The following is an 18,219-nucleotide window of genomic DNA, read 5'->3' as shown; positions in this document are numbered from 1 at the left end:
CTCTTTGCAGACCTCACTCATAAACTGTCCTACTGTGTGAAACCAGAACTTGTCCCTCTTATGGAAGTATCAGGCGTCCTAGAGGTTTGTAAATCTGAACTATTCTTTTTGTGAAGTGCTGCAGTTAGTTAGAAGACCAGGATGAAGTTTGCCCAGCAAATTAAGTATCTGGTGCATTTGGTGGTCATATATTTGGATATAAAGAAGGAAAATGCAATGCTTGGAGATATGGGGTTAATCTGCCCCGCCAGGTGAAAATTGAAAGTCTTGGACAGGCGGTTTGAAGGAGAGAGGAAAAATTACACAGTGGGTAACTTTTCACACAGCTGAACAATTGCTTCCAAAGGCATGAATTCACTGTGTCTATGTGCATGTCCAGAGGCTCGACTGTGCTGACCAAAAACACGGTGTAAGCACAGGGAACTAACTGGAGGGTGGATCTAGATTAATAAAGTCAAAAACAAAGTTAACGTATTTCAAAAATGACTACATTCCAACACAAAAACATTAATGTGTTAGTAATGTGCAATGCTACATGGAATAACCTAACTGTTTTGGTTTGCAGGCTCGCGCTCGACAGTTGTGCAATGCTGGTTATAAATCTTTGTCTTATCTGGCTAATGCAAAGCCTGAAGTGTTGGTCAAGACAATTGAACATATGTCCAAACGCCAGGCTAATCAGATTGTTTCCTCTGCTAAAGTAAGCACCATTTTCTGGCTTCAAGTCATTGTTTGGACTATATTGATAATGCAATCAGTTGAGTACTTTTGTTACTCTCCTAAGTAGATGTGAGTGTCGAATGAAACCTACGGGCACTGTTGCTTTGAAGGAGTGCCACAATGGCAGACATATAGTTCTCCCGTCACCAATGACGCTCCCAATTATAAAGGAGGTGACCTCAGGAGTGCCAATGACATCACAGGTTTACATTTTTATGTAATTCCTACATTACAACAGTGACTACACTTCAAAAATATTTCATTGGCTGTAAAGCACTTTGGGACATCCTGAGGTTGTGAAAGACGCGATATAAATGCAAGTTTGTTCTTTCTTTAATTGGACACCTCTTGTTCTGAGCTGATAGACGCGTGGACCCAGCTCTCCCACATCTACGTGCTTGTGTCATACGCACCTTCACATTGATTCCCAGGCCTTGCTATGTATGTAGGGCTATATTGGATTTGGAAGTATTATTTCAAAGTTCCTTCTCAATCCCAGATCATTATGGTGGTGTTCTCAAGCTGCTAAATAAATAAAACATCATGGGGGAGAAATTGGGTGTGGTAAACCACTGTTTGTATTCCACTGTGTACATGCCTGGACATGCCTCGGCTGACTCCTCCCACAAGTCCTAGTATAAAGGTGACTGCTCCCCAGCCCTTTGTATTTCTGGACCGGTCGACCACTCGAGGCAGACCTTCATTCTTTTGTTAATAAAAGCCTTTAGTTACTCTCTTAACTCTCAGTCTTTTATGAGTAATTGATAGCGCATCAATTTTATTAACAAAATGTTTATAATGGAGAAGATCCTCACACCAGCATGCCTGGACTTAGATCATCGGGAGGCGGACTCATCCACCAAGTTTACTCACTGGCTTAAGTGTTTCGAAAAATTCCTGACCGCCTCCGCAGCAATCAAATCGGACGAGGACAAACTGGATGTCCTGACCTCCAAAGTGAACCACCGAGTGTACTCGGTCATCCAAGACGCGACCTCGTACGCGGACGCTATCAAGCTCCTCAAGGACCAGTACACGCGCCCAGTGAACGAAGTGTACGCCAGGCACCTTCTGGGGAGTCGTAAACAACAACCTGGGGAATCGACCGTGGAATACCTTCAGGCACTGTCTGTGCTTGGCCGGGCCTGTGGTTGTAAGGATGTAAAGGCCGCCGTGTACACAGAGGAACTTATCCGGGATGCTTTTGTAGCGGGCCACAGATCCAATTACACCCGACAGCGACTGTTGGAGCAGAGTGACCTCGACCTCAACAAGGCCTCTGAACTCGCACTATCATTGGATGCAGCCTACCGGGGCATGGATGCCTACTCCTCTGCACCGTGGACGCCGCGGGGAATGACAGCCTGGGACACGGTAGGACCGCCTCATAGTGCCGTGCCACCCCAGCAACGGCCCAACTACCGCAGCAGTGTCCCAAGGCCAGACAGCAGTGCCCCAAGGCCAGAAATGCTACTTCTGTGGCCAGGCAAAACACCCCAGAGCGCGCTGCCCGGCGAAAAACGCGATCTGCTCGGGCTGCGGGAAGAAGGGACACTACGCTAACGTCTGCAGGGCCAAAGCCACCCCGAACCCCAGCAGCGCCGCGTGTGGGCCATGCGGGCCGCCATCTTGGGCCTCCCCGGCCATGTGCGAACCACCGGTACAGCAGCCATTTTGGACGCCTCCAGCCACATGGGGATCATGGACGCCGCCATCTTGGACGACAGCCGGAACGCAGCAGGCCCCCAACACCGCCTCATCTGATACCCGCAGCGACACACCGACCCCTACGCTGGCATCCGTTACACTGGACCAAGCGAGACCGCACCAGCTGGCCAGTTCCACAATGGACATTAAGGTAAATGGCCACGATACAATCTGCCTTTTTGACTCTGGGAGCACGGAGAGCTTCATCCACCCCGACACGGTGCGGCGTTGCTCTCTCCCAGTCCTGCCTGCGCACCAGCGGATTTCTATGGCCTCTGAGTCCCAGTCGGCGGACATCGGCGGCTACTGCGTAGTGACACTCGTAGTAGACGGGACCGTGTACGATCATTTTAAACTTCTGGTCCTGCCCGACCTCTGCGCTGCCGTCCTGCTGGGGTTAGATTTTCAGTGCCACCTTAAAAGTGTTACGATGACGTACGGTGGACCCCTACCCCCACTCACAGTCCGCAGCCAGCAGCTCCCAAATTGCCTGCCGCGCACCAGGTGCAACCTCTCCACACTCAGAGTCACCCCCCCCCCCCACTGTTTGCTAACCTCACCCCCGACTGTAAGCCCATCGCCACAAAGAGCAGGCGATACAGTGCCGGGGACAGGGTTTTCATTAAAACCGAAGTGGAGCGGCTCCTGAAGGAAGGGATTATTGAGGGCAGCACCAGCCCCTGGCGAGCCCAGGTTGTGGTCGTTAAGACCGGCGAGAAGCAGCGCCTGGTCATCGACTACAGCCAGACAATAAATCGCTACACCCTGCTGGACGCCTACCCACTCCCCCGCATAGCTGATATGGTCAACCAGATCGCGCAGTACCGCGTCTTCTCGACCATTGACCTGAAATCAGCGTACCACCAGCTCCCTATCCGCCCTGAGGACCGCCAGTATACTGCCTTTGAGGCAAACGGCCGCCTCTACCACTTCCTTAGGGTTCCCTTTGGCGTCACCAACGGGGTCTCCGTCTTCCAAAGGGAGATGGACCGGATGGTAGATCAAAATGCGTTGCAGGCCACTTTCCCATATCTGGACAATGTGACCATCTGCGGCCGTGACTTGCAGGACCATGACGCAAACCTCGAAAAATTCCTCCACACCGCCCAACTCCTGAACCTGACATATAACAAGGAGAAGTGCATATTCCGCACAAACCGCCTCGCCATCCTTGGCTGTGTTGTGGAACACGGAGTCATCGGCCCCGACCCCGACCGGATGCGTCCCCTTATGGAACTCCCACTGCCCCACTGCCTCAAGGCCCTGAAGAGGTGCCTAGGGTTTTTCTCCTATTATGCCCAGTGGGTCCCCTACTATGCGGACAAGGCCCATCCGCTGATCAAGTCCACCTCTTTTCCCTTGACGGCAGAGGCCCGCTTAGCCTTCCACCGTATCAAGGAAGACATTGCCAAAGCCACCATGCACGCAGTGGACGAATCCATCCCCTTCCAGGTGGAAAGTGACGCGTCCGACTTTGCCCTGGCCGCTACCCTCAATCAGGCGGGGAGACCCGTGGCCTTCTTTTCACGAACCCTCCAAGGCCCGGAGACCAGACACTCCGCTGTTGAGAAGGAGGCCCAGGCGATTGTGGAGGCTGTGCGTCATTGGAGGCACTACCTGGCCGGAAAACGATTTACCCTGCTCACTGACCAACGTTCAGTTGCTTTCATGTTTAACAACAAGCAGAGGGGCAAAATCAAAAATGACAAGATCTTGAGGTGGAGAATCGAACTTTCCACCTACAATTACGAGATCTTGTACCGGCCCGGGAAGCTCAATGAACCCCCGGATGCGCTATCGCGTGGCACCTGGGCCAGCGCGCAGATCGATAGACTGCGGGCCCTCCACAATGACCTCTGCCACCCGGGGGTCACCAGGTTCTTCCACTTCATCAAGGCCCGCAACCTGCCTTACTCTATTGAGGAGGTCAGGACCATGACCAGGAACTGCCAAGTCTGCGCTGAGCGCAAACCGCACTTTTATAGACCAGACAGGGCCCACCTGATAAAAGCCACTCGCCCCTTCGAGCGCCTGAGCGTTGATTTTAAAGGGCCTCTCCCCTCCTCCGACCGCAATGTGTACTTCCTCAATATTATTGATGAGTACTCCCGTTTCCCGTTCGCCATCCCCTGCCCGGACATGACCAGTGCCACGGTCATTAAATGTCTGAACGACCTCTTCACCCTGTTCGGTTTCCCCAGCTATATCCATAGCAACCGGGGCTCATCGTTTATGAGCGACGAACTCCGTCAGTACCTGCTAACTAGGGGTATTGCCACAAGCAGGACCACCAGTTACAACCCCCGGGGGAACGGACAGGTGGAAAGAGAAAATGCGACAGTTTGGAAGGCCGCCCTGCTAGCCTTAAAGTCTAGGGGCCTTCCAACCTCCCGCTGGCAGGATGTGCTCCCCGATGCGCTCCACTCTATTCGGTCACTGCTCTGCACTGCCACTAACGCCACCCCTCGTGAGAAAATGTTTGTCTTCCCAAGGAAGTCCACATCGGGGACATCGCTACCGCCGTGGCTGACGTCCCCAGGGCCGGTCCTACTGAGAAGGCACGTGAGGACCCATAAAACGGACCCCCTGGTCGAGAGGGTCGACCTCCTCCACGCCAACCCCCAGTATGCTTACATTGCATACCCGGACGGGCGGGAGGACACAGTCTCCATAAGAGACCTTGCACCCTCGGGGGCCGCAGTAACCCACTACTCACTACCACCCCCCCCCCCCACGATCCGATATCCAGCCCCAGCAGACGGCAGGCCTGGGCCCCGCGACCCGCTCGACATCTACGAGGACGACACGCCTGTGCCACAGCCCATGCAGGACTCGACGCCGGAAGCTCCACTACCCCTGCCGTCGCCACGCCGATCACAGCGGCAGACAAGACCTCCGGAGAGACTCCAATACACTAACTTTTAATACACTTCACCCCGCCGGACTCAATTTTAAACAAGGGGTGAATGTGGTAAACCACTGTTTGTATTCCACTGTGTACATGCCTGGACATGCCTCGGCTGACTCCTCCCACAAGTCCTAGTATAAAGGTGACTGCTCCCCAGCCCTTTGTATTTCTGGACCGGTCGACCACTCGAGGCAGACCTTCATTCTTTTGTTAATAAAAGCCTTTAGTTACTCTCTTAACCCTCAGTCTTTTATGAGTAATTGATAGCGCATCATTGGGTAAGTAGCGCCACTTGTTAGCACCTAAAGAGGCAGGCAGTGGCTGTAACGCCACTGGCTGCGCCTCCCGCGATATTCAGGAGGGGCGCTAATGGTGGCGTTAGCCTGTTGCGCTGCGCCGCCACCGATGACGTCATCGGTGTGCGCAGCGCCCCATTCGTGCCCCATTCGCGATATTTGGTAGCGAACGGCGCAGTTGCGCCGTTCGCTACCTGCGCCCGGTTCACGGGGCCTTACTGTGCCGGCAGCGGCGCAAGTTAAGGTGGAGGTGCGGGGCGGCTGTTTTTTCGGCGGCCGCCTGCCAGCACCTCCGTCCCTGGCCTCCTAACCCCCCCCCCCCCCCCCCCCCCGCGGCATTGCCGGCTGTTTCCCGAGAGCCCGGCACTTCTCCTTGGTGCCGGGCTCATTTGCCAGCACTCGCGAGCGGGGGTCGCGCTGTTGCAGGCACCTCCCCCTTAACAGTGGGAGGAAGGCACGCTGCGGCACGTTGCGCTGTGATAATCAGTTTCAGCGCCCTAAGAGGGACGCGGAGCGCCTCGAGCCTCGCCCCGTGTCCCTCGAGGGGCACTGAAACTGAATTTCTGGCAATCGGTATTACTCCGATCGCTGCGCTAAATCCTGCGCTCAGGCGACTTTTGCGCCACTTTGGCGCCCCAACCCAATTTCTAGGCCCATGTGTCTTAATGATGCACACGGTTCTCTGCGATGGAGTTGACTAATAGTTATACACAGTTGCTGATTCTGACACATCGCTGAGCCACCTATTTTCTGGGCCTCAGCCGAGATAAAAATAAGATTGGCAAAGAGAGAATATGAGAGTAGAATGGTGGTTAACATAAAAGCGAACCCAAAAATCTTCTACCGGCATGTAAACAGTAAGCGGGTAGTAAGAAGCAGGGTGGGGCCTATTAGGGACAAAGAAGGCGATATATGCTTAGAGGCGCAGGGCCAGGCTAGAATACTCAGAGTACTTTGTATCGGTGTTTACTAAGGAGGTGGATGCTGACAAAATATCAGTAGAAGTGGAAAAGGTAGAAGCAATGGAAGGGGGGAAAATTGATAGACAGGATGTACTAGAAAGGCTGGGTATGCTTCGAGTGGACAAGTCGCCTGGTCCAGATAGCTTGCATCCCAGGTTGCTAAGGGAATTGGGGGAGGAGATAGCGGAAGAGCTTGCCATAATTTTCCAATCTTCCCTAGATGTGGGGGAGGTGCCTGAGGATTGGAAAGTGGCAAATGTGACATCATTGTTCAAGAAAGGGTGTAAGGACAATCCTAGTAACTACAGGCCGGTCAGTATAACATCAGTGGTGGGTAAAGTTTTTGAAACAATAATCAAGGAAAAAATTAACGGGCACTTGGAGAGGTTTAAGCTAATTAAGGAGACCAACACGGATTTGTAAAAGGCAGATCGTGTTTGACTAATTTAATTGCATTTTTTGATGAAGTAACAGGAAGGATTGATGAAGGGAATGCAATGGATGTTGTCTACATGGATTTTAGGAAGGTGTTTGACAAAGTACCACACAGAAGGCTGGTTAACAAAATTGAGGCTCGTGGAATAGGTGGGTCAGTGGCAGCTTGGATAAGGAATTGGCTTAAGGACAGAAAACAACGAGGTATGGTAAATGGCTGTTTTTCAGACTGGAGGATGGTAGACAGTGGTGTTCCCCAAGGGTCAGTGCTGGGGCCACTGCTTTTTTTGATTGATATATATAAATGACCTGGATATTGGAATACAAAGTAGAATCTCTAAATTTTCCGATGACACCAAACTTGGGGGTGTGGCAAACAGTGAGGTCGATACCAATCGACTGCAACAGGACATAGAAAGGCTAGCAGAATGAGCAGACAAGTGGCAGATGGAATTTAATACAGAGAAGTGTGAGGTGATGCATTTTGGCAGAAGGAACAGGGAGAGGCAATATACACTTAATGACATAGTTTTAAAGAGTGTGCAGGGACAGTGAGACCTGGGAGTTAATGTGCATAGGTCCCTGGAGGTGGCGGGACATATTGAGAGTGGTTAGCAAAGCAGATGGGATCTTGGGCTTCATAAATAGAGGTGTTGAGTACAAAAGTAGAGAAGTTATGCTGAACCTTTATGAAGTGCTGGTTAGGCCACAACTGGAGTATTGCGTCCAGTTCTGGTCACCACACTTTAGGAAGGATGTGAAGGCCCTTGAGAGGATGCAGAAGAGATTTACTAGAATGGTTCTGGGGATCTTAGCTACAAGGACAGGTTGGAGAAACTGGATTTATTTTCATTAGAGCAAAGGAGGTTGAGGGGTGATTTGATAGAGCTGTACAAGGTTATGACTGGTTTGGAAAGGCTAGACGGGGAAAGGCTATTCCCACTAGTTGATGGTTCAAGGACTAGGGGACACAGATAGAAACATAGAAAAATAGGAGCAGGAGTAGGTCATTCGGCCCTTCAAGCCTGCTCCGCCATTCAATATGATCATGGCTGATCCTCTATCTCAGTACCATATTCCTGCTCTCTCCCCATACCCCTTGATGCCTTTTGTGTCTAGAAATCTATCTATCTCCTTCTTAAATATATTCTGTGGTAGAGAATTCCACAAGTTCACCACCCTCGGAGTGAAGAAATTTCTCCTCATCTCAGTCCTAAATGTCCTACCCCGTATCCCAAGACTGTGACCCCTCGTTCTAGACCCCCCCCCAGCCAGGGGTAACATCCTCCCTGCATCCAGTCTGTCTAGCCCTGTTAGAATTTTATACGTTTCAATGAGATCCCCTCTCATTCTTCTAAACTCTAGTGAATGCAGGCCTAGTCGACCCAATCTCTCCTCATACGTCAGTCCTGCCATCCCAGGAATCAATCCGGTGAACCTTCGCTGCACTCCCTCTATGGCAAGTATATCCTTTCTTAGGTCAGGAGACCAAAACTGCACACAGTACTCCAGGTGTGGTCTGACCAAGGCCCTGTATAACTGTAGTAATAAATCCTTGCTCCTGTACTCAAATCCTCTTGCAATGAAGGCCAACATACCATTTGCCTTCCGAACTGCTTGCTGCACCTGCATGTTTGCTTTCAGTGACTGGTGTACAAGGACACCCAGGTCCCTTTGTACATCAGCATTTCCCAATCTAGCACCATTTAAATAATACTCTGTCTTTCTGTTTTTCCTACCGAAGTGGATAACTTCACATTTATCCACATTATACTGCATCTGTCATGTATTTGCCCACTCACTCAACTCGTCTAAATCGCCTTGAAGCCCCTTTGCACCCTCCTCACAACTCACAATCCCACCTAGTTTTGTATTATCGTCAGCAAACTTGGAAATAATTACATTTAGTTCCCTCATCCAAATCATTGATAAATATTGTGAATAGCTGGGGCCGAAGCACTGATCGCTGCGGTACCCCACTAGTCACTGCCTGCCACCCCGAAAAAGACCCATTTATTCCTATTCTCTGTTTCCTGTCTGTTAACCAATTTTCAATCCATGCCAGTATGTTACCCCCAATCCCATGTGCTTTAATTTTGCACACTAACCTCTTATGTGGGACTTTATCAAAGGCCTTCTGAAAATCCAAATACACCACATCCACTGTTCTCCCTTATCTATTCTACTAGTTACATCCTTAAAAAAACTCCAGTAGGTTTGTCAAACACAATTTCCCTTTCATAAATCCATGTTGACTTTGTCTAATCCCATTGATATTTTCTAAGTGTCCTATTATCACATCCTTTATAATAAATTTAGCATTTTCCCTACTACTGATATTAGGCTAACAGGTCTGTAGTTCCGTTTTCTCTCTCCTTTTTTAAATAGTGGGGTTACATTTGCCACCCTCCAATCTGCAGGAACTGTTCCATAATCTATAGAATTTTGGAAAATGACAACCAATGCATCTACTATTTCCATGGCTACCTCTTTTCGTACTCTGGGATACAGATTATCAGGCCCTGGGGATTTATCAGCTTTCAGTCCCATTAATTTCTCCAGCACTATTTTTTTACTAATAATTTCCTTTACTTCCTCCTTCTCCTTGGTTCCCTTGCATTTCTGGGAATATTTAAGGTTTTGGGCAAGAGATACAGGGGGGGATGTGAGAAAAAACTTTTTTACACAGCGAGTCGTGAGGACCTGGAACTCGCTGCCGACGGAAGTGGTGGAGGCGGAGACACAATGTTTTCCAGGGGAGACTGGATAGGCACTTGAGGGAAATAAACTTGCAGGGCTACGGGGATAGAGCGGGGGAATGGGACTGACTGGATTGCTCTACAGAGAGCTGGCACAGACTCGATGGGCCGAATAGCCGCCTCCTGTGCTGTTATGACTCTATGATGTAGCCAAATCAGAGTGATATTTGGCTACTGCAGAATTAACATGGCTGCAGGTGTACATTCAGCACAAAGTCGGTAAAGTCCCCATAGTATGAGCATGAGAGAAACTGCAGTGCTCTCTCTCTGGGCAAATTACCCCCAGTTTGCAGAGGCCTAGGAACAAGTTGACTGCAGATGGAGACAGAATAGTGATTCCATATCTGTACTAAAAATGGATTGGGCATGTGCTGCGGTTTGAACATTCGTATGCATGTAGAGATCAATTTTTCATAATTAATTATTGGATCGTAAAATAAACTGAACCTGTAGTCGGTATATTTGCAATTGTATTTTACCCCATTGTAGCATGCATTAAAAAGGAGAAACATTTTACGACCAAATCCAGTAATCGAACCCTGCTACCTTTCAGTTGCAGAAGCACAATTGAGAAATACCCAAGTTACCAGCATTTACAGTACTCTGTACATTGTTAGAAGAAGCACCATCAAGAACAATCAGCGGCTTTAAGTTAACTTTGCCAGTAGAACAATGTGATGAAGGTTACATGCCAAGAACATCAAAACCTGTCTTTTACTTTACTGTGTATTTGCAGCTTTTTGTTTTTAATTTCAAAATTATTCTTGGTTATTATCTGTTTATAGATGCTGCTAAATGAAAAGGCTGAAGCTTTACAAGAAGAAGTAGAAGAGCTTCTGAGACTGCCCAGTGACTTGCCGCTACAGTCTGTATCTACTGAGACTGCCCAGTGACTTACTGCTACAGTCTGTATCTACTGAGACTGCCCAGTGACTTACTGCTACAGTCTGTATCTACTGAAACTGCCCAGTGACTTACTGCTACAGCCTGGATCTACTGAGACTGCCCAGTGACTTACTGCTACAGTCTGTATCTACTGAGACTGCCCAGTGACTTGCTGCTACAGCCTGGATCTACTGAGACTGCCCAGTGACTTACTGCTACAGCCTGGATCTACTGAAACTGCCCAGTGACTTACTGCTACAGTCTGTATCTACTGAAACTGCCCAGTGACTTACTGCTACAGTCTGTATCTACTGAGACTGCCCAGTGACTTGCTGCTACAGCCTGGATCTACTGAGACTGCCCAGTGACTTACTGCTACAGTCTGTATCTACTGAAACTGCCCAGTGACTTACTGCTACAGTCTGTATCTACTGAGACTGCCCAGTGACTTACTGCTACAGTTTGGATCTACTGAGACTGCCCAGTGACTTACTGCTACAGTCTGTATCTACTGAGACTGCCCAGTGACTTACTGCTACAGTCTGGATCTACTGAGACTGCCCGGTGACTTACTGCTACAGTTTGGATCTACTGAGACTGCCCGGTGACTTACTGCTACAGTCTGGATCTACTGAGACTGCCCGGTGACTTACTGCTACAGTTTGGATCTACTGAGACTGCCCAGTGACTTACTGCTACAGTCTGGATCTACTGAGACTGCCCAGTGACTTACTGCTACAGTCTGGATCTACTGAGACTGCCCGGTGACTTACTGCTACAGTTTGGATCTACTGAGACTGCCCGGTGACTTACTGCTACAGTCTGGATCTACTGAGACTGCCCGGTGACTTACTGCTACAGTTTGGATCTACTGAGACTGCCCGGTGACTTACTGCTACAGTCTGGATCTACTGAGACTGCCCAGTGACTTACTGCTACAGTTTGGATCTACTGAGACTGCCCGGTGACTTACTGCTACAGTCTGTATCTACTGAGACTGCCCAGTGACTTACTGCTACAGTTTGGATCTACTGAGACTGCCCGGTGACTTACTGCTACAGTCTGGATCTACTGAGACTGCCCAGTGACTTACCGCTACAGTCTGTATCTACTGAGACTGCCCAGTGACTTACTGCTACAGTCTGTATCTACTGAGACTGCCCAGTGACTTACCGCTACAGTCTGTATCTACTGAGACTGCCCAGTGACTTACTGCTACAGTTTGGATCTACTGGGACTGCCCGGTGACTTACTGCTACAGTTTGGATCTACTGAGACTGCCCAGTGACTTACTGCTACAGTTTGGATCTACTGAGACTGCCCAGTGACTTACTGCTACAGTCTGTATCTACTGCACACAATTACTAAGTGAACAAAGATATTGTCTGTACCGTACATGATTGTAATTGCAATGGTAATTGAACTAAGTGGAGGGTTTTAGGTTAAGTAGCGATTTGTATGATTTAGTAGAGCAGGGCAGTTGACTGCACAAATACAACCTCTTGAGATTTGTAAAGTACAGTGTATATATTCGTTAGTGTAGAAAGTGTATAGAAGTAGTCTCATGTAAATATTTAACTAGTTTGATTATTCAAACCTCTACATATACCTTTTTATAAAAGTACACAAAAGCAAGTGCAATAAAATATTGGAAATTTCTAATGTTGTTTATTGAACTGTTAGTGAGCGGCTTTGGGGAGTGCGGATCCCAGAGATGAAATACAAATGTAACATGATATTAAAGCTGCAGAGTCCTGCGGTGCAATGCATTGGTGCAGAGAGCTTGTGGTTCCAGCCCATCGAGCTCACTGGAAGGAGCGGCCTGGGAGTTTTCATGGCGCATGGCGCCTTTATACAAGCACATAAGACCAGGTGAGGAACACTCATCTCAAACATCAGGACAAAGATTTGGTCCAACCTACAAAAAGATCAACTAGGTCAATGGAAGAGGAGGAGCAAGGAAAATAGACAAGTTAATCCCCAGTACATTAGTGGGAAGGAGGGAGGGTTCATCAATTAGAAAGAATTCAAATCAAGCCAATTCTCCTGTTGCACACAGCTGAGTGCCCAAGCCTTCGCTGCTCCTTGCTCTCCCTGCTCCCAGCTCTCCTCCCCATGCAAGCACCAAGTATTTCCCCTGCTGCCAGCAATAAAATACCCTATTGCCATGCTTTTCTCCGAGGTAGTCCACAACCCCCCCACCCTTTCCACTATTTTCCTCCCCTCCCACATTCCTTTCCCAATACTACCACACACAGCACTCCTCTCTCCCCAAAGTTCCCACACTTCCAATCCACTGGTCCCATATCCTCAAAATTGCCCTCCCACTACTACATCCAACCTCCCTCCCCATCCCAGGGCCAGCCTCCCCATCCCAGGACCGGCCTCCCCATCCCAGGACCAACCTCCCCATCCCAGGACCAGCCTCCCCATCCCAGGACCAGCCTCCCCATCCCAGGACCAACCTCCCCATCCCAGGACCAACCTCCCCATCCCAGGACCAGCCTCCCCATCCCAGGACCAACCTCCCCATCCCAGGACCAGCCTCCCCATCCCAGGACCAGCCTCCCCATCCCAGGACCTACCTCCCCATCCCAGGACCAACCTCCCCATCCCAGGACCAGCCTCCCCATCCCAGGACCTGCCTCCCCATCCCAGGACCTGCCTCCCCATCCCACGACCAGCCTCCCCATCCCACGACCAGCCTCCCAACACCACCTACCCACACTGCACTCGCCACTCCCCAGAACTGCTGCACACCATAACTGCATGCTGGGCTTTAGCAAAATACGAGATTAAAATTAACTACATACTTAAAGAAACATATAATAGTCGCTGATTTACAGTTTCCATAGAAATACGCATGGGACATGGTATGAAAATACCACTCCTACAATACTGTGTAATAAAAGTTTAATTGATTCAATCACCATAATTCAGTGGCCTAAATAATATACTGTGGGTTGCATATGAGATAAGTAGAAAATCCATCAACTCTGCATAAGCAACACCACAGGAGATTTGCTAAATAATTGTATCGTTGTTTAGAGTCCACCAAAGTGTAAACAGCGTTTTAAAAAAAAAGTCATTTCATGATGGCTTTTTCTAACTAGCCGTCAAGAATTTGCAAGTAGCTACCAACGTTGGAAAAGTTCCTCCAATAGGAACCTCCGCTTGATGCCAGGATGTCCTCATTTACAGCGGTTAGTCACTGTGGTCTTAAAGGGACAGGCCAAGTGACAACAGCAGAATTGTAACGCTCCTCATCTTCCGATTTACAGCTAGTTTTTCACATTTCCCTAACAGCCCCCGGGAACTACCTATTCCCAAACAGCAGCTTTAAATATCAAAGATGCTGGTGGTTTCAGAATTAAATAGTTTTCTTGCATTGTCTGTCATTACTTGTCAAAGAAACTCCAGGAAAAGCAGAAACGTGTTTTTTTAATCACACGTTAACTGCACACACACACCCACACCAGGGTTGGGCTGTGGTTAGAAGGTGGGTCAGTGCTTCATTCGGATGAAAGCCAGTCGGTTGTAACGCTGGCACTTGGCCACGTTGATCAGGTGACAACTTGGCTGAACCTGCGGCGGGAGGACAAGGAAACAGCGAAGAGGTTCTTGAGAGCTTCCGCCTAGGCAGTGCCTGCCCCTTTAAAAGTGCAGAAAGACAGGCGATTGGGGATTTCACAGTTTTAAAGCTGATGCGGCGAGAGCTCAGGTCCGGGGAGCAGGGGACACCGAGAGCCGGGGACTGTCTCTGCCTGTCCCTCTGTCAGTCCCCATCCCTCGCCCTCCCCGGGGCAGTACTCTGCCAGGGGCTCGAAGCCGGACCATGAGTTCCCCGGTGTTGCTGGCGCTCCGGCTGCTGAGCTGCGCTGTGGCTGCGCTGCCCCCGGGGCTCGGCGCCGCTGCCACGGGCTCAGTGCGAGTTCAGGCGGAGCTGACTCGCTCCCTCCGCGCCGTCAACCCTCGCTTCCTCTCGGTGGCTCTGGACGCCTCCCTACTCCGGACAGACAGCCTGGATTTACTCCGGTAAGTGACCGAGATACTGTGGGTGACCCTGGAGGAAATCCTCAACCCCGGGTCTGGGATTGTATCCACTGATCGGTTTATTCACTAACCCCGGGGATTGTACCCACTGATCGGTTTATTCACTAACCCCGGGATTGTATCCACTGATCGGTTTATTCACTAACCCCGGGATTGTACCCACTGATCGGTTTATTCACGAACCCGGGGATTGTATCCACTGATCGGTTTATTCACTAACCCCGGGATTGTATCCACTGATCGGTTTATTCACTAACCCGGGGATTGTATCCACTGATCGGTTTATTCACTAACCCGGGGATTGGTACCCACTGATCGGTTTATTCACTAACCCCGGGATTGTATCCACTGATCGGTTTATTCACTAACCCGGGGATTGTACCCACTGATCGGTTTATTCACTAACCCGGGGATTGTACCCACTGATCGGTTTATTCACTAACCCCGGGATTGTATCCACTGATCGGTTTATTCACTAACCCGGGGATTGTATCCACTGATCGGTTTATTCACTAACCCCAGGGATTGTATCCACTGATCGGTTTATTCACTAACCCCAGGGATTGTATCCACTGATCGGTTTATTCACTAACCCGGGGATTGTACCCACTGATCGGTTTATTCACTAACCCCGGGATTGTATCCACTGATCGGTTTATTCACTAACCCGGGGATTGTATCCACTGATCGGTTTATTCACTAACCCGGGGATTGTATCCACTGATCGGTTTATTCACTAACCCGGGGATTGTATCCACTGATCGGTTTATTCACTAACCCCGGGATTGTACCCACTGATCGGTTTATTCACTAACCCCGGGATTGTATCCACTGATCGGTTTATTCACTAACCCCGGGGATTGTATCCACTGATCGGTTTATTCACTAACCCCGGGATTGTATCCACTGATCGGTTTATTCACTAACCCCGGGATTGTACCCACTGATCGGTTTATTCACTAACCCCGGGATTGTATCCACTGATCGGTTTATTCACTAACCCCGGGGATTGTATCCACTGATCGGTTTATTCACTAACCCCGGGATTGTATCCACTGATCGGTTTATTCACTAACCCCGGGATTGTATCCACTGATCGGTTTATTCACTAACCCCGGGGCTGTGTCACTACTCCACTTATTTCTCTCTCTCTCTCGCTCTCTGTCCCCATCAGTTTCATCTCTCCTCCACTTCTGTTTCTCACCTTCCATTCACTTTTTTTTTTGCTTTTTGCAGCGACTTTCCTTCTCCTCTTTCCTACAGCATTTGGAGGGGCTGAGCACCAAAAGTGGGGGGAGGGGCCTCTCTTTCGTTGGAGAGGTGCGGGGGGATTGCAACTTCACAATGCAGCCACAGGGAACCGGACTTCCAGGGGGAGCAGGGAATTGGCAGGCCAGCTCCTGTTGAATGTTGGTCAGAATTTGCTCCGGACTCAATATGGTTGCTGTATTTCCTGGCACTCCTTTCAGATCCCACTAAAGAAGCTGCTTAAGGAAGCACAGTGACGAAGATGTTGAATTTGACGTGACAAATTAGTGGGCTGCTTTGTTCAGCTGATGATAATGTCATGAGGAATCGCTTTTGATGTATATTTCCTGTTTTATATATAGTTATTGAAACATTTTTAATGCAGAGTAATGTATTAAATGGAAGCAGCTATATTTAGACTGGTATTGTCTCTCTGATGCCATTCTCACCGCACACAGAAAGTATATGTTCGCTTTTCTGGAATTACCTATATTTATTACAGAAAGTCTATCTCATTTCCTCTTTTTCTAATCCTTGATTTATAAACAATGGGTCAGTGACCTATGGAATAAACAAGGGTTCCAACCTGTTTCTAAATATTATTACATTCCTTCTAGTCCGGTACTAAGGGAATGCTGCACTGTCAGAGCTGCCGTCTTTCAGATGAGACGTTAAACAGTGGATGTGGTGTATTTGGACTTTCAGAAGGCTTTCGATAAGGTCCCGCATAAGAGATTAGCGTGTAAAGTTAAGGCACATGGGATTGGGGGCAAGGTACTGACTTGGATAGAGAACTGGTTGGCAGACAGAAAGCAAAGAGTTGGAATAAACGGGTCTTTTTCCGAGTGGCAGGCAGATACTAGTGGGGTACCGCAGGGATCGGTCCTTGGACCCCAGCTATTCACAATATATATTAATGATCTAGACGAGGGAACTAGATGTAATATCTCCAAGTTTGCAGACGACACAAAGCTGGGTGGGCGTGTGTGCTGTGAGGAGGATGCTGAGAAACTCCAGTATGATTTGGACAGGTTGGGTGATATGGCAAATGCAATATAACATGGATAAATGCAAGGTTATCCACTTTGGTGTCAAAAACAGGAAGGCAGATTATTATCTGAATGGCAATAGATTGGGAGAAGGGGAAGTGCAACGAGACCTGGGTGTCCTTGTGCACCAGTCGCTGAAGGTAAGCATGCAGGTGCAGCAGGCGATTAAGAAGGCAAATGGTATGTTGGCCTTCGTAGCGAGAGGGTTCGAGTACAGGAACAAGGATGTCTTGCTGCAGTTGTACACGGCCTTGGTGAGACCACATCTTGAGTATTGTGTGCAGTTTTGGTCGCCTTATCTGAGGAAGGATGTTCTTGCCATGGAGAGAGTGCAGCAAAGATTCACCAGACTGATACCTGGGATGGCAGGAATGACGTATGAAGAGAGATTGGGTCAATTGGGCTTATACTCACTGGAGTTTAGAAGAATGAGAGGGGATCTCATTGAAACTTATAAAATTCTAACAGGACTAGACAGACTAGATGCAGGAAGGATGTTCCCGATGGTCGGGGAGTCCAGAACCAGGGGTCACAGTCTAAGGATAAGGGGTAAGCCATTTAGGACTGAGATGAGGAGGAATTTCTTCACCCAGAAAGTGGTGAACCTATGGAATTCTCTACCACAGAAGGCAGTGGAGGCCAATTCATTAAATATATTCAAAAATGAGTTGGATATATTTCTTAAGGCTAAAGGGATCAAGGGATATGGAGAGAAGGCAGGGACCGGGTACTGAGTTTAGATGATCAGCCATGATCTCATTGAATGGCGGAGCAGGCTCGAGGGGCCGAATGGCCTACTCCTGCTCCTATCTTCTATGTTTCTATGTAAACCGAGACCTCATCTGCTCTCTCAGGTGGATGTAAAAGATCCCATGGCACATTTTGAAGAAAAGCAGGGGAGTTCTGCCGGTGTTCTGGCCAATCTTCCCTCTCTTTTTTTGACCCGTGCGGTCCGTTTAACTGGCTGCACAGGCCATTCAAAATTCCGCGCATGCAAATTTTTCTATTTAAAAGCCGGCTGTGCGGGAGCTTCAGAGTGCCACGTAGCTTAAAGGGAATGTTGATCGTGGCCAATATTTATTCCTCAACCAACATCGCTAAAACAGTTTAATTGATCATTTATCTCATTGCTGTTTGTGGGAGCTTGCATAATTTGGCTGCTGCGTTTCCTACATTACAACAGTGGCTACACTTCAA

At 49.0% G+C, this 18,219-nt stretch overlaps 2 protein-coding genes across 2 annotated transcripts in view; both read left to right on the top strand.

Annotated features, from left to right (window-relative positions):
- helq (helicase, POLQ like) overlaps positions 1-12,325 on the top strand; it is a 64,797-nt gene extending 52,472 nt beyond the window's left edge. The window contains exons 14-16 of the mRNA XM_086005203.1: positions 2-84; positions 566-700; positions 10,573-12,325. Coding sequence (XP_085861329.1) covers positions 2-84; positions 566-700; positions 10,573-10,680 — 326 coding nt within the window. The 3' untranslated portion in view covers positions 10,681-12,325. The remainder of the gene's footprint in view (position 1; positions 85-565; positions 701-10,572) is intronic.
- Positions 12,326-14,223: 1,898 nt separating this feature from the next.
- The window catches only part of hpse (heparanase), a 54,885-nt gene continuing 50,889 nt past the window's right edge, over positions 14,224-18,219 (top strand). Inside the window, 1 exon segment of the mRNA XM_086007417.1 lies at positions 14,224-14,707. Within this exon segment, the coding sequence (XP_085863543.1) occupies positions 14,508-14,707 (200 nt within the window). The 5' untranslated portion in view covers positions 14,224-14,507.

The sequence above is a fragment of the Somniosus microcephalus genome, chromosome 2, assembly GCF_052327205.1.
Source record: "Somniosus microcephalus isolate GS21.2 chromosome 2, FLI_Smic_1.0, whole genome shotgun sequence".
Lineage (NCBI taxonomy): Eukaryota > Metazoa > Chordata > Chondrichthyes > Squaliformes > Somniosidae > Somniosus > Somniosus microcephalus.
Note: the sequence above shows the minus strand (reverse complement) of the source record. Positions and strands in the feature narration are given on the sequence as shown.